This window comes from Microcaecilia unicolor, chromosome 4, assembly GCF_901765095.1.
Source record: "Microcaecilia unicolor chromosome 4, aMicUni1.1, whole genome shotgun sequence".
NCBI classification, from domain to species: domain Eukaryota; kingdom Metazoa; phylum Chordata; class Amphibia; order Gymnophiona; family Siphonopidae; genus Microcaecilia; species Microcaecilia unicolor.
Window position 1 is genome coordinate 19,448,825 of NC_044034.1, and position 15,009 is coordinate 19,463,833.

Here is a 15,009-nt window from a genome sequence, read left to right on the forward strand (position 1 = left end):
TCAGTGGACTCTTTGCAGCAGGTGATGTCTCATAAAACACAACAGAAACAATATTCTAGTATATACGGCAACAGAATTGTGTAACAAACCAGTCAGCGCCAATAGTTGGTCACTATCAAGCAATTATAGGCACTAATTAGAATTTACCTGCACGACTTTCTAAGCGTATTCTGCAAAGTGGTGTGCGTGAATTCTTTTTTTATTTATTTATTCATTTATTTATTAATTTCCAATATACTTACAAGACTTATCTTGCAAAAGAAACATGAGAGTGATATCTAATTTGGTACACAAGCAAATACAATTACAAGTAATTAAACCTCTCTTCTTAGACCACTAAAAGAGGGAGGGGGATCATAAAGTTGGGAAGAACACATATCATATTATTTCAAGTAAGAAAACAGGCCTGGACGTAATCCACGGTTAAAACCAAATTTTTTCCCCTCAAAACTTTCCCTGAGAGTCACTTGGCAATTTTCTTTAATTCAACCTTAAGTAGAGGAGTGTGGTAGCCGTGTTAGTCGACTTAAGGTTATCAATAGAAATCAAACAAAATAAAACATGGAAAAGAAAATAAGATGATACCTTTTTTATTGGACATAACTTAATACATTTCTTGATTAGCTTTCCAAGGTTGCCCTTCTTCGTCAGATCGGAAATAAGCAAATGTGCTAGCTGATAGTGTATATAAGTGAAAACATTCAAGCATTACTATGACAGTCTGACAGGGTGGGAGGAGGGGGGTGGGTAGGAAGTATGCATGCTTAAGACAAGATTCAATTTACATAGACATCACATGAACAATACTGGTGCCAGCAGGGTTCCCACGCCTGTTGGTCAACATTTTACAGGGCCAGGACACTGTACCAGTGACTTCACAGTGAGAATCCTGAAAGGTAACTTTAAAACCATACAAGAACGTAAGACCTTTGAAGTCAGAATGATTGAATATTTTAACACCCAACAGAAAGGACTTAACAAGGATCTGGGGTTCCTAGCCCATTATAAACCATAAAGCTGTATGTCTCTGTTGATCACCCCACCCCTCACCTATCCACACCCATCCTGTTAGAATATCAATGATATGCTTTGATGTCCCCATGCATACTTCCTACCCACCCCCCTCCTCCCACCCTGTCAGACTGTCATAGTAATGCTTGAATGTTTTCACTTATATACACTGTCAGCTAGCACATTTGCTTATTTCCGATCTGAGGAAGAAGGGCAACCTTCGAAAGCTAATCAAGAAATGTATTATGTCCAATAAAAAAGGTATCATCTTATTTTCTTTTCCATGTTTTATTTTGTTTGATTTCTATTGATAACTTTAATTCAACAAAACTCTTCAGCTGGTCCGGATCGTAAAAGATATACTTGTTACCCTTATATTTTATCAAACATTTACACGGATAAGATAATAGGAAACTGGCGCCCAGCAACTTAGTCTCTTCTCTCAATGCGAGAAATGCGTTTTTCTTGAGCAACTCTTGTTACGTCCGGGTATATCCACACTCGCGCTCCAAGGAATTCTTTTAGAGCGTTTTTAAAGTATAATTTCATGATTGAATTAACGTCCTGTTCAAAGACAAAGGATACCAACAAAGTGGAGCGAGATTTTATTTATTTATTTATTTATTTATTTATTTATTGCATTTGTATCCCACATTTTCCCACCTCTTTGCGGGCTCAGTGTGGCTTACAATAAGATATGAATAATGGAAATACATTTGTTACAACTTGGTTATGGGTTACATTGTACAAGTTATGCGAGACCATCGAAGTATCGTTAGGAATTTAACAATGGGACATCAACATAGAAACATTGGAAGGAGACAATGGGAAGCTTAAAGGGCAGTGTTAAGACACAAAGACATATGGTGTACATATTTCTGTGAGTAAGTGTATGAGTGATGTGGAATTACGGGGGATGAGGGTCAGAAGTGGATGTATGATGCATTGATGAACAGTGAGTGTGGACTCTATGTGTTTTGGCTCTTTCCGTAAATTGTTTCAAACAGATGGGTCTTCAATAATTTGCGGAAGGAAGCTTGTTCGTAAATCGTTCTTAAGTTGCGCGGCAGTGTTACAGTCTGCTTCAAAAAAGCTGTCAAATCTTGTATTCCAGAAGGTTGTATAGCTTGATTCTCTGATTTTCTCTTATGCTCCTCTTTTTGCGGAATTGGGAGATAATATATTTTGTTAATCGGAGGTATCAGATCAGAGGAGTAATTGAGAACTTCAGACAGGTACTTTTTAAATAATTGAAGAGCACTCAGTTCTGGCATTTTTGGAAAGTTTATTACTCTCAAATTAAGTCGCCTGTTAAAACTTTCAAGTTGATCTAATTTGTTATGAAGGATAATTTTATCCTTAATCAGGCTCTCGGTAGTGTTTTTTTAGCGAATTTATTTCTTGTTGAAAAACATTTCTCTGAGAACTTACTTCTTGTCGTATTTTTTCTACAGAATCATTCAGAGAGTCAACATTCATAGTAATTTTGTTCAAATGCTGTAACATTGCCCAGATACTTCCCAGGGTTACCTCCGCGGGAGCCAAAAGCTCCTGTTGTAAATCTTCTGCAGTCTTTCCGGGAGAGGCACCATCCGCTGAGATTTCTTCGGTGCCATCTTCAGACACCACCGAAAACTGCGCCTCACCCCTGGCGGCTGCAGGACACGGAGGGGGATTGAGATCTGGTGAGGAAAGAGTGATATCAGGCCCCAGGGGAATCGTCGCTCCTCCGAACGTTCCCGCAGCAGGGCTCCTCAGCTCCTTTTCCCGTGGCGTGCTTGTAGTGAAACCATCGAGGGTTGACTGGACTAATTAGGCAGGTCCCGCTGTGGGTGGCAAGCTTTTGACTACCCTCTTCCGTTTCGTATATGTGGCATCGCTTATAAAGTAAATCACAAAATATTTATATGTAAATGGAAGAAAATCCAGGGAGCCTCGATGGACACTATCAAGCCGCGTCCGCCATCTTGGACCGCCCCCCTGGTGTGCATAAATTCTTATGCACAGATCTCAAAAGGGGACGTGGGTATGGACGGGTCATGGGAGTTCCAAAAAAATGACATTCACTGCTTTAGAATATGCCCGATCCGTACCTAAGTTAGGTGCAGGCATTTATACCAGGTTGTAGTTGGCGTAAATGGTTGTGACTAAATTTTAGTCACGGGAACGGACACGACGCATATCCTATAAACCGTACCTAACTTTAGGCAAGATTTACAGAATAGCGCTAAGCACGATTTCTTTTCGCGCCAGTTTTTTTGGTGCCGTATATAGAATCCAGTCCTTAGTGCGCAAAACTGGAGGCACAGTATCATCACGTGTAATTTAGTTGACAAATTAGCTGCCACTAACAACCAATTCTTGGTCGTACTTGGTGTGAATTGGCACTAATTCGCAGTTCCATGTTTATCTGCACTTAGACGATATTCTTCAACCTTAACGCACAAATTCTATAGTGCATAACTCCAAGGGCGGGTCAGGGGCATGGCCAGAATTTCCAGGCTAAGGTAATACCAACAGCTATGCTCGCAATTGTGACGTTGACATGGTGGCACATGGCCGTATAGCCTCAGGAGACTGTAGTTATTTAATTACCCCTGTTGTTTTTTCCACACAGAAGCATATAATGTGAAGGCCACGTATATATCCTGGCATTGAGTAAGAAAATCACCCTCATCAGAAAATGAAGTTTTCCTAAAGCTCTCTGAATTATTAGCTTTACATTCCAGAATGACTGAAATATGAGTCAGACGAGCTCTATTCCCTTAAATCATATCGAGCAGGGAGAGTTTTGGCAAGAATATGCCTGCTATTAATTTCTTGCAGCTTTCTTGGCATTGATTATATGCTGGTGTGACGTATTTTCCCATTGTAATCCTGGCTATGAAGGGCCAGAAGACGGTAGCAGGAGGTATCATTCTGGTATATGTGGATGCAAAGATTCAAATTTAAATATTACTATCAAGCTCATTTTCAAAGCACTTAGCCTCCCAAAGTTCCATAGAAACCTATGGAACTTAGCCTCCCAAAGTGCTTTGAAAATATGCCTCATGGCATGTGTGTGTGTGTTTCTGTCTATGTATACTTGTGAGTTTGTATGTGTATATGTGTGTGTGTTTCTCTGTGTTTCTGTGTATGTGCATGTGTGTGTTACTATGTATATTTGTGGGTTTCTATGTGTATATGTGTGTGTGTTTTTCTGTGTTTCTGTCTATGTGTATTTGTGTGTATGTGTGTTTCTGTCTATGTATATTTGTGTGTTTGTATGTGTATATGTGTGTGTGTGTTTCTCTGTGTTTCTGTCTATGTGTATTTGTGTGTATGTGCATGTGTGTGTGTGTGTGTTTCTGTCTATGTATATTTGTGTGTTTGTATGTGTATTTGTGTGTTTGTATGTGTATATGTGTGTGTGTGTTTCCTGTGTTTATGTCTATGTGTATTTGTATGTGTGTATATGTGTATATGTGTTTCTGTCTTTGTCTATTTGTGTGTTTGTATGTGCATGTGTGTATGTGTGTTTCTGTCTATGTATATTTGTGGGTTTGTATGTGTACATGTGTTTGTGTGTGTGTGTTTCTGTATAAGTGTATGTGTCTTTCTGTCTATGTGTATTTGTGTGTGTATGTGCATGTGTGTGTGTATGTAAAAGCTGTTTTATAAGAGTTACTTTCATTATACACTCTATGAACAGCACACTTTGGACTTGAATGTAATGTGTTAACAAAAGAGGAAAACATTCAGGAATGTACAGCTATGGAAGTCAATAAAGATACTGAAACAAAAAAAAATGTACAACTGTGTAAATCAATAAAGAGGTGATGTCAGACAGACATTCTCAGTGTGGGATTGGTGGTCCTTCATCTGGTATTTTTCAACATTTTCATAAACAATTTTGCATAGGGCTGTTGGAAAAGGTTTGATGATACCAAAATCTGCTACACCTTGAAGGTGTGGAAAACGTGGAGGGATGTAGCAATGCGTGAGGAATGGCCTAGAATTTGGCAGCTATGATTTAATACTCAAAAGTGCAGGGTCGTGTATTTGGGCTGCAAAACCCCAAGGGAGCGTTACAGTATAGGGGTGAAGTTCTTTTATGCATTACCATACTGGGTCAGATTGAAGGTCCATCAAGCCCACTAACCTGTTTCCAACAGTGGCCAATCCAGGTCACAAGTACCTGGTAAGATCCCAGAACAGTAAAACAGATTTTATGCTACTTATTGTAAAAATAAATAGTGGATTTTCCCAAGTCCATCTTAATAATGGCTTGTGGACTTTTCTTTTAGGAAATGAGCCAACCCCATTTTAAATCCTGTAAAGCTAACTTCTTTTACCACATTCTCTGGCAATGACTCTCAAATTTCATTCAAAGAATTAGCCTGTCGTACCAGGGTACAAATTATATCGTAGTGATATGGTGGATCGAATTGGTGAAGAGGTAGCATTGTATGTTAAGGAGAGCCTTGAATCAAATAGATTGAAAATTCTGCAGGAAACAAAACACATTTTGGAATCCCTTGGATCCATATGTAAAGGGACCCACCCCACAATAGGAGTGTACTACCGTCCACCTGGCCAGGATGAACAGACAGATGTAGAAATGTTATCAGAAATTAAGGAGGCTAACAAACTGGGGAACACAATAATAATGGGCAATTTCAATTACCCCAATATTGACAGGGTAAATGTAACATCAGGTCATGCTAGAGAGGTAAAATTCCTTGATGAAATTAAGGACTGCTTTATGGAGCATCTGGTACAGGAGCCAACAAGAGGAGGAAAAATTCTAGACCAAGTCCTTAGTAGAGCACATAATCTGGTGCAGGAGGTAATGGTGTGGAGAGATTAAATGAATTATTTGCTTCGGTCTTCACCGAGAAAGATTTGGGAGAGATACCAGTGCCCAAAATGATATTCAAAGCTGTCGAGTCAGAGAAACTGAATGAAATCTCTATAAATCTGGAAGATGTAATGGCGCAATTTGACATATTGAAGAGTAGCAAAGTGCCTGGACTGGATGGTATTCATCCCAGAGTACTGACAGAACTGAAAAATGAACTTGCAGAACTATTGCTAGTAAAATGCAATTTGTCTTTAAAATCAAGCATGGTACTGGAAGATTGGATGGTGGCAAATGTAACACTGATTTTTTAAAAAAGGTTCCAGAGGAGATCTGGGAAATTATAGACTATTATAATGAACAAAATTACAGAGCATATTCGAAAGCATGGATTAATGAGACAAAGCCAACATGAATTTAGTGAAGGGAAATCTTGCCTCACCAATCTATTACATTTCTTTGAAGGGGTGAACAAACATGTGGGTATAGGTGAACCGGTCGATATTGCGTATCTGGATTTTCAAAAGGCACTTGACAAAGTACCTCATAAAAAACTCCAGAGAAATCTGGAGAGTCATGGGATAGCGTTCTATTGTGGATTAAGAACTGGTTAAAAGATAGAAAAGAGACAGTAGAGTTAAATGGTCAGTCTTCTCAATGAAGGGTAGATAGTAGGGTTCTCCAGGGGTCTGTGCTGGGACCACTGCTTTTTAACATATCTCTATATATAAAAGGCAACTCCAACGTTCTATGAAGCCTCCAACTGGAACTTTGAAGCGGGCGAGATATCCGGTTTGCCCAAGAGTGTGTGCCCCGCCCTCGCGTCACAACGTGATGACGACGAGGGCGGAGCAAACACACTCCACGAAACGCCATCTCCCCCTGCCCCTCGCTGGCCATTTTTCACATGCACACCGCATCGCGGAGCGCCAACGACAGCAGCGGACAGGTCCCTGGAGGGGGGGTTGGGGTACAGCTGGATCCCTGGCCATGGGTGGCTGCAGGGGGGGCCGGGGGATGGAGCGACAGCAGCGGACAGGTGCCTGCCTGCAGGGGGGTTGGGGGACAGCTGGATCCCTGGCCATGGGTGGCTGCGGGGGGGGGGGCCGAGGGATGGAGCGCCAGCGACAGCAGCGGACAGGTGCCTGCCTGGAGGGGGGTTGGGGGACATTTGGGTCCCTGGCCATGGGTGCCTGCAGGGGGGGCCGGGGAACAGGATGGTCGTTGGACACAAAAACCTTGCTAGCGCCCGTTTCATCTCTCAAAGAAACGGGCCTTTTTTGCTAGTTTATAAATGATCTAGAGATGGGAGTAAATAGTGAGGTAACTAAATTTGCTGATAACGGTTGTATGCTACATCATGGCTTTAGAATTGTTTTTTCCTTTATCTCTCTATATAAAATGCACCTCCAACGTTCTAATGAAGCCAGAAGGACACCTGAAACTGGAAGATGTAGTTGTGTAGATCGCTTTTTCCCCATGAGTGTCTGCCCCGCCCTCGCGTCACAACATGATGATGTCGAGGGCGGAGCACTCACACTCACCGAAAGCTTCATTAGAACGCTGGAGGTGCGAGGAGGAGTGGCGAAAGGGACAAAGCACAGGGGCGGGGGCGGAGGCGGAGGCGGAGCTACAAAGAAAAACAGAGCGTCGCGACCAATACAACAACATGGGTACGGCATAGGGGCGGAGGCGTAGCTTCAAAGAAAAACAGAGCGTCGTGAACATTAGAAGAACCCGGGTAAGAGCGCACGGCAAACGGGAATGTTTCACTGGGAGGAAGCGAGGGAAGAAAGCAGCCTGAACGTGGGAGGGAGCGAGCCAGCCTGAACGTGGGAGGGAGGGGGGCAGGCAGGCAGCCTGAACGTGGGAGGGTGGGAGAGAGGTTGGGAGCAAGCCAGCCAGCCAGTCTAAACGTGGGAGGGAGGGAGCCAGCCTGAACATGGGAGTGGGAGGGAGGGACCGTGAACGTAGGAGGGAGGGGGGGCCACGACCCTGAAAGGCAGAGGGAAGGGGGCCATGACCCTGAAAGGCGGAGGGAGGGGGGGCCATGACCCTGAAGCTGGGAGGGGGGAGGGGAAGGAAGGGGGAGGGAAGACGGGGGGGAAGGAGGGCGGGAGACGGAGGGGGGGCCCCTGCGGCACACTCTCATTCTTTCTCACACACACACTCTCACACAGACAGTCTCACTCTATGTCACACACTCGCACATTCACTCTCTCTCTCTCTCTCTCTCTCTCTCTCTCTCTCTCTCACAGTCACTCTCACACACACTCTCTCAAACACACACACTCCGAGGAAAACCTTGCTAGCGCCCGTTTCATTTGTCTCAGAAACGGGCCTTTTTTACTAGTATGCAATAAAAAAAGATTCAACCATAAATTTGCTGATGACACAAAGTTATTCAAAGTTGTTAAATCACAAGAAGATTGTGAAAAATTACAAGAGGACCTTACAAGACTGGGACACTGGGCATCCAAATAGCAGATGACATTTAATGTGAGCAAGTACAAAGTGATGCATGTGAGAAAGAGGAACACAAATTATAGCTACATGATGCAAGGTTCCACATTAAGAGTCACCGACTAGGAAAGGGATCTAGGTTCCATTGTTGATGATACATTGAAACCCTCTGCTCAGTGTGCGGTGGCAGCTAAGAAAGCAAATAGAATGTTAGGAGAGGAATGGAAAAGAAAAATGAGGATGTTATAATGCCTTTGTTTCGCTCCATGGTGCGACCGCAGCTCGAATATTGTGTTCAATTCTGGTCACCACATCTCAAAACAGATATAGTGGAATTAGAAAAGGTACAGAGAAAGGCGACGAAAATGATAAAGGGGGTGGGTCGATTTCCCTACGAGGAAAGGCTGAAGCGTCTAGGGCTCTTCAGCTTGGAAAAAAGGTGGCTGAGGGGAGATATGATAGAGGTCTATAAAATAATGAGTGGAGTGGAACGGGTAGACGTGAATCACTTGTTTACTCTTTCCAAAAATACTAGGAATAGTGAGGCATGCAATAAAACTGCAAAGTAGTACATTTAAAATGAGTCAGAGAAAATATTTCTTCACTCAACATGTAATAAAACTCTGGAATTCATTGCCAGAGAATGTAGTAAAAGCAGTTAGCTTAGCGGGGTTAAAAAAAAAGGTTTGGCTAGCTTCCTAAAAGAAAAGTCCATAAACCATTATTAAAATGGACTTGGGGAAAATCCACTGCTTATTTCTAGGATAAGCAGCATAAAATGTTTTGTACTCTTTTGGGATCTTGCCAGGTACTTGTGACTTGGATTGGCTACTGTTGGAAACGGGATGCTGGGCTTGATGGACCTTCGGTCAGTCCCAGTATAGCAATAATTATGTACTTATGTACTTATGGGATATCCGGTCTGCATCCTTTCCCACTATCAATTAACTTCTTGTATATAATTAAAGATTACCTATCAAGTTTTAAGTTCAATTTAGTTTAGCTTTCTTGCTCAGTTTTATAGTCCTGGGAAGCCCTTTTCCTTTGTAGATATTTTGTACTGTACCGTATATGGCTACAAAAAGCAGTGGGAGTTCCTTTGTAGATATTTTGTACTGTACCGTATATGGCTACAAAAAGCAGTGGGAGGTAAAGTGAATCGTTCAAAGCTACAGAGTAAGTAGAGGATAATGGTTTCCATCTTCACAATCTTCCTCAAACACTGGACTGCTCTGCCAGGTCTCAATTTCTTTCCCTTGACGGGGCTCCATTCAGTTGAAACTAATTGACTACATTGTCTTCTCAGGTGGCCTATGAGAAACAGGACTATTACCACTCAATAGCGTGGCTAGAGGAGGCTGTCGGCCTCTTTCGAAGCTCCTATGGAAGCTGGTTCACAGAGAATGAGGGAAGCCTGGAAAATGCCCTGGACTATCTGGCCTTCTCTTATTTCAAAGTAAGTATAAAAAGGTGCCTTCTCTGAAGGGTCCATGAAGATGGGTAATGACTGGAATTTGCTGTCTTCTGTAACTAATCACTCACCTTCTAGTGAATAGTCTTTGGTCTGTGGACTTTCCTTGGATACTGTATGGCTATAGAAACGTGGGAAAATGAAGGCAGATAAAGACTATATGGCCTATTCAATCTGACCATCCATACCATCTACTCTCCCTATCACGCCCTTAGATATCCTTTCTTGAATTCAAATACAGTTTCCACCTCCACCACTTACTACTACTACTACTACTTAACATTTAAGAGCGCTACTAGGGTTACGCAGCGCTGTACAGATTAACATAAATTGACATAAAGGACAGTCCCTGCTCCAAGGAGCTTACAATCTAAAGGGCGAAATGTCAAGTAGGGGCAGTCCAGGTTTCCTGAATAGAGGTATGATGGTTAGGTGCCGAAGGTGACATTGAAGAGGTGGGTTTTGAGCAAGGCTTTGAAGATGGGCAGGGAGGGGGCCTGGCGTATGGGCTCAGGGAGATTATTCCAGGCATGGGGTGAGGCGAGGCAGAAAGGGCGGAGCCTGGAGTTGGCGGTGGTGGAGAAGGGTACTGACAGGAGGGATTTGTCTTGAGAATGGAGGTTACGGGTAGGAATGTAAGGGGAGATGAGGGTAGAGAGGTAGGGAGGGGCTGTAGATCGAGTGCATTTGTAAGTTAAAAGGAGAAGCTTAAACTGTATGCGGTACCTGATCGGAAGCCAGTGAAGTGACTTGAGGAGAGGGGTGATATGAGTGTACCGGTTCAGGCGGAAGATAAGACGTGCAGCAGAGTTTTGAATGGACTGAAGGGGGGATAGGTGGCAAATTGGGAGGCCAGTGAGGAGTAGGTTGCAGTAGTCAAGGCGAGAGGTAATGAGAGAATGGATGAGAGTTCGGGTGGTGTGCTCAGACAGGAAGGGGCGAATTTTGCTGATGTTATAGAGGAAGAAGCGACAGGTCTTGGCTATCTGCTGGATATGCGCAGAGAAGGAGAGGGAGGAGTCAAAGATGACCCTGAGGTTGCGGGCAGATGAGACGGGGACGATGAGGGTGTTATCAAAAGAGATAGAGAGTGGAGGGAGAGGAGAAGTGGGTTTGGGAGGGAAGACGGGGATCTACGGAAAGAGCCAAAACACATAAAGTCCACACTCACTGTTCACTAATGCATCATACATCCACTTCTGCAATCTCATCCCTGTAATCTCACATCACTCATACATCCACTCAGAGAAATATGTATACCATATGTCTTCATGCCTTAATATTGCCCTTTAAGCCTCCCATTGTCCCCTTCCAATGTTTCAATGTCTATGTTCCATTGTTATATTCCTTAACGTTACTTCGACTGTCTCGCTTAACTCTACACAATGTAATCCATAACCAAGTTGTAACAAATTGTATTTCCATCATTTATATCATATTGTAAACCACACTGAACCCGCAAAAAGGTGGGAAAATGTGGGATACAAATGCAATAAATAAATAAATAAAGACAATAAGCTCGGTCTTGGCCATGTTCAGTTTCAAGTGGCGGTTGGACATATATACCACAAAGGAAAGATATTCAACATAAAGGAATCTTTCACTTGCTCATCTTCCAATGTGGTATATATCATTCAGTGTAAAAAAATGTAACGAAGGATGCTATATTGGAGAAACAGGCCAGATGCTTAAGACAAGATTCAATTTACATAGACATCACATGAACAATACTGGTGCCAGTAGGGCTCCCACCCCTGTTGGTCAGCATTTTACAGGACCAGGACACTGTACCAGTGACTTCACAGTGAGAATCCTGAAAGGTAACTTTAAAACCTTTGAAGTCAGAATGATTGCATATTTTAACACCCAACAGAAAGGACTTAACAAGGATCTGGGGTTCCTAGCCCATTATAAACCATAAAGCTGTATTTCTCTGTTGATCACCCCACCCCCCACCCCTCACCTATCCACACCCATCCTGTTAGAATATCAATGATATGCTTTGATGTCCCCATGCATACCTCCGACCCACCCCCATCCTCCCACCCTGTCAGACTGTCATAGTAATGCTTGAATGTTTTCACTTATATACACTGTCAGCTAGCACATTTGCTTATTTCCGATCTGACGAAGAAGGGCAACCTTCGAAAGCTAATCAAGAAATGTATTAAGTTATGTCCAATAAAAAAGGTATCATCTTATTTTCTTTTCCATGTTTTATTTTGTTTAATTTCTATAGATTCTACATGGAATGTTGCTATTCCACTAACAACATTCCATGTAGAAGTCGGCCCTTGTGGATCACCTATGTGGCCGCGCAGGCTTCTGCTTCTGTGAGTCTGACGTCCTGCACGTACGTGCAGGACGTCAGACTCACAGAAACAGAAGCCTGCACAGCCTTCTACATGGAATGTTGCTAGTGGAATAGCAACATTCCATGTAGAATCTCCAATAGTAGCAACATTCCACATAGAATCTCCAATAGTAGCAACATTCCATGTAGAATCTCCAATGGTATCTATTTTACTGTCATAGTAATGCTTGAATGTTTTCACTTATATACACTGTCAGCTAGCACATTTGCTTATTTCCGATCTGAGGAAGAAGGGCAACCTTCGAAAGCTAATCAAGAAATGTATTAAGTTATGTCCAATAAAAAAGGTATCACCTTATTTTCTTTTCCATGTTTTATTTTGTTTGATTTCTATTGATAACCTTGGGAACAGAGTAAAGCCACAAAGAGTGCTCAGTTTCTCTTTCTATCTCTTTGTCTTAGGTGGGAAATATTTCTTACGCTCTGAACCTCTCCAGGGAGCTTCTTCTTTATGGTAGGTGACTTCAGATTGTTATGAATTTTGAGTCGTATGCGTGTACTTCTGTGTCTGGACATAAAAGAGCTTTTCTTCAAATAAGATACAAGACATTTAGGATCACTAAACAACTTGTTAGGCGAGGGGTGGAGCGAGAGTGGTCTGGGCCCCCTGCCCGGCCACTGCCCAACACACCCCCTACCATCATGCTGCTGCCACCCCTACTGCCGCAGCCAATGCCCCCGCTGCCCCGGTCCTACCTGAAGGGCCCTAGTGGTCTGTGTGTGTGTGTGGGGGGGGATAGAAGGAGTATGTTCTTTCCTGCCCGCTGTGCTGCCGTTATTCCCCTGCCTTCTGGCACCACCGTGGTTTCAAAATGGCGGCCGAGACTTCCCGCGGTAGTCTCGCGGGTCTCGACAGTCTCGCCAGACTTCCACAGGGAGTCTTGACCGCCATTTTTAAAGTACAGCGGTGCCGGGAAGGGGGAATAGCAGCAGCACAACGGAAAGGAAAGAACGTGTTCCCCCCCCCCCCCCTGCAGAAGCCACTAGATCACCAGCGACGCGCCTTTAAAGGTAAGACCGGCGAGGGCTGTAGTGTGCAGCGAGCATCTGGGCAGAGCCTCTGGGCCCTTGGGCACTGCCTGGTTGCCCGAATGGTCAGTCCACCCCTGTGTTAGGCAGACTTGAATTTGCAAAACAAAACTAGCTCAGTTAACCCAAAATGGTCCTAACTGGAATGAAAGGAAACCAGTAGAAAGTATGACGATGTGTACAGTTCCATATCACTACAGTATTACCAATGGTTGTAATCTCTAGCAAAATGTATTTGAAGTTTTTCACGTGTGACTACTTTGGAAATTTTATTTGTGTAATCCCCTGGTAAATTGGGTTTGGAAATTTCCTCAGGGGATTACTAGACTGCTATAGAACTCTCCAGATTCACTGGGGGTAGGGAGAACAGCATGGTGGGTGGGTGGGAGTGGAGCTCAGCCCAGAGGGATGTTTAGGAAAGGAAGAGTGACAATGGGTGGCATAGTTGGGTAGGGAAGTTTTAAAAGTGATAGGATTAGTGAGCACATGGTCTTTGGTTGCCTTCGCCCCCGCCCCGCCAGGGCCCATGAGGAGAGGGAGTGTCCTGAACAGACCCAATAACCTAAGGCTGAATACAGAGAAGGTTTTTGCCAACCAAAGCATTAACTGGAGTATGAGGAGTGTTCTGGGTGGGTGGGTAGAAAGGGTTAACGCAGCCCGGGAGCGGAACAGGAAAGAGCCTGTTCGGTACCAAAGGCAGCAACTCGTGGAAGTGCACCTCTCGAGGAAGGACAGTCATGGAGGTCTGGTCCTAAGTGGGTGCAGCGGGTGGGTACAAGTCCAGCGGGACAGCTTGCCACTGAAAGCGCTGCAAGCCCAACCTTGGATTGTTCTTCTAGAAAGGATGAGTGTTGGGGGACTGGTGGCCCTGTAAATATGTAAATACCCTAGAATTTATAAAGAGACTATTAATTAAGAGTTGGAACTTTAATACGAAAAGTCTTGGACTTGCACAAAAACCTCTTTCGGCAAATTGAACAGTTGAATATAAAAAAAGAACTCTTTTGTTGCAAGAAAAGTATGAAGTTTGGATATCTGCCTGTTGCAGTGTTCCAGTAAAGTTCTGTTTTGCATACAATATAAATCCCAGAGTGGAGAGGTTTTTTTTGGAGCGCGAGTGAAGTTATTTTGCTCCCAGAATGAGAAAGAAATAAAGTAAAAGTGTAGCTTAAAACTCTACGGCCTACCGGATCAATTCCAGCCCTGGCCTGCACCCAGTAAGAATAATACTTGGCCTTTGTTCGGGTATTGACTCGAAGAGCTAGCTGGTGCCCGGAACTGTGTGGTAAGACTCTGCATTACACAAAATGGCGCATGTAATGTGGGGTGATAGGATTTAAGCCGGAGAGACTGTTGAACCAAGGACTGAGAGTGAATATTTTTCCAGTACTGGAAAACAACCCAAGCTGGTGATTGACAACAAATCGACAGAATACTGCAGTTATATCATCAGAACTGTGAGTACCTTGGGAAGTGGTGGGAAAAATCCGTGGGACAAATATGGAGAGCGCGCCATATCATTAATTAATGCATGGAATACTGGGAGCGAGTTCCCATTGGTTGACCGGCACAAGTGACATCAGATGCAATGCAGAAGGGCAGAGGTTAAGCAAAAGGGCTCAAGATGGAACACCTGGGGATAAAAGTTGTGGTGGAAGTGGAGCCCTGTGGAGAGGAGTTGGAGTCGATGCATTATGAGGATTGTTGGTGGAGCGAAGAGAGCATGGCTCACAAGCTGAAAGCGACAATTGAGTTGGCAGTCAAGGACAGGACAACAGTGGGCCATGTTATCTGTCTGTGTTGTGCACTTCGGGGAGAGGT

At 43.6% G+C, this 15,009-nt stretch overlaps 1 protein-coding gene across 1 annotated transcript in view; it reads left to right on the forward strand.

Annotated features, from left to right (window-relative positions):
- The window catches only part of P4HA3 (prolyl 4-hydroxylase subunit alpha 3), a 119,361-nt gene that overhangs the window by 51,059 nt on the left and 53,293 nt on the right, over nucleotides 1-15,009 (forward strand). The window contains exons 4-5 of the mRNA XM_030200006.1: nucleotides 9,621-9,770; nucleotides 12,562-12,613. Coding sequence (XP_030055866.1) covers nucleotides 9,621-9,770; nucleotides 12,562-12,613 — 202 coding nt within the window. The remainder of the gene's footprint in view (nucleotides 1-9,620; nucleotides 9,771-12,561; nucleotides 12,614-15,009) is intronic.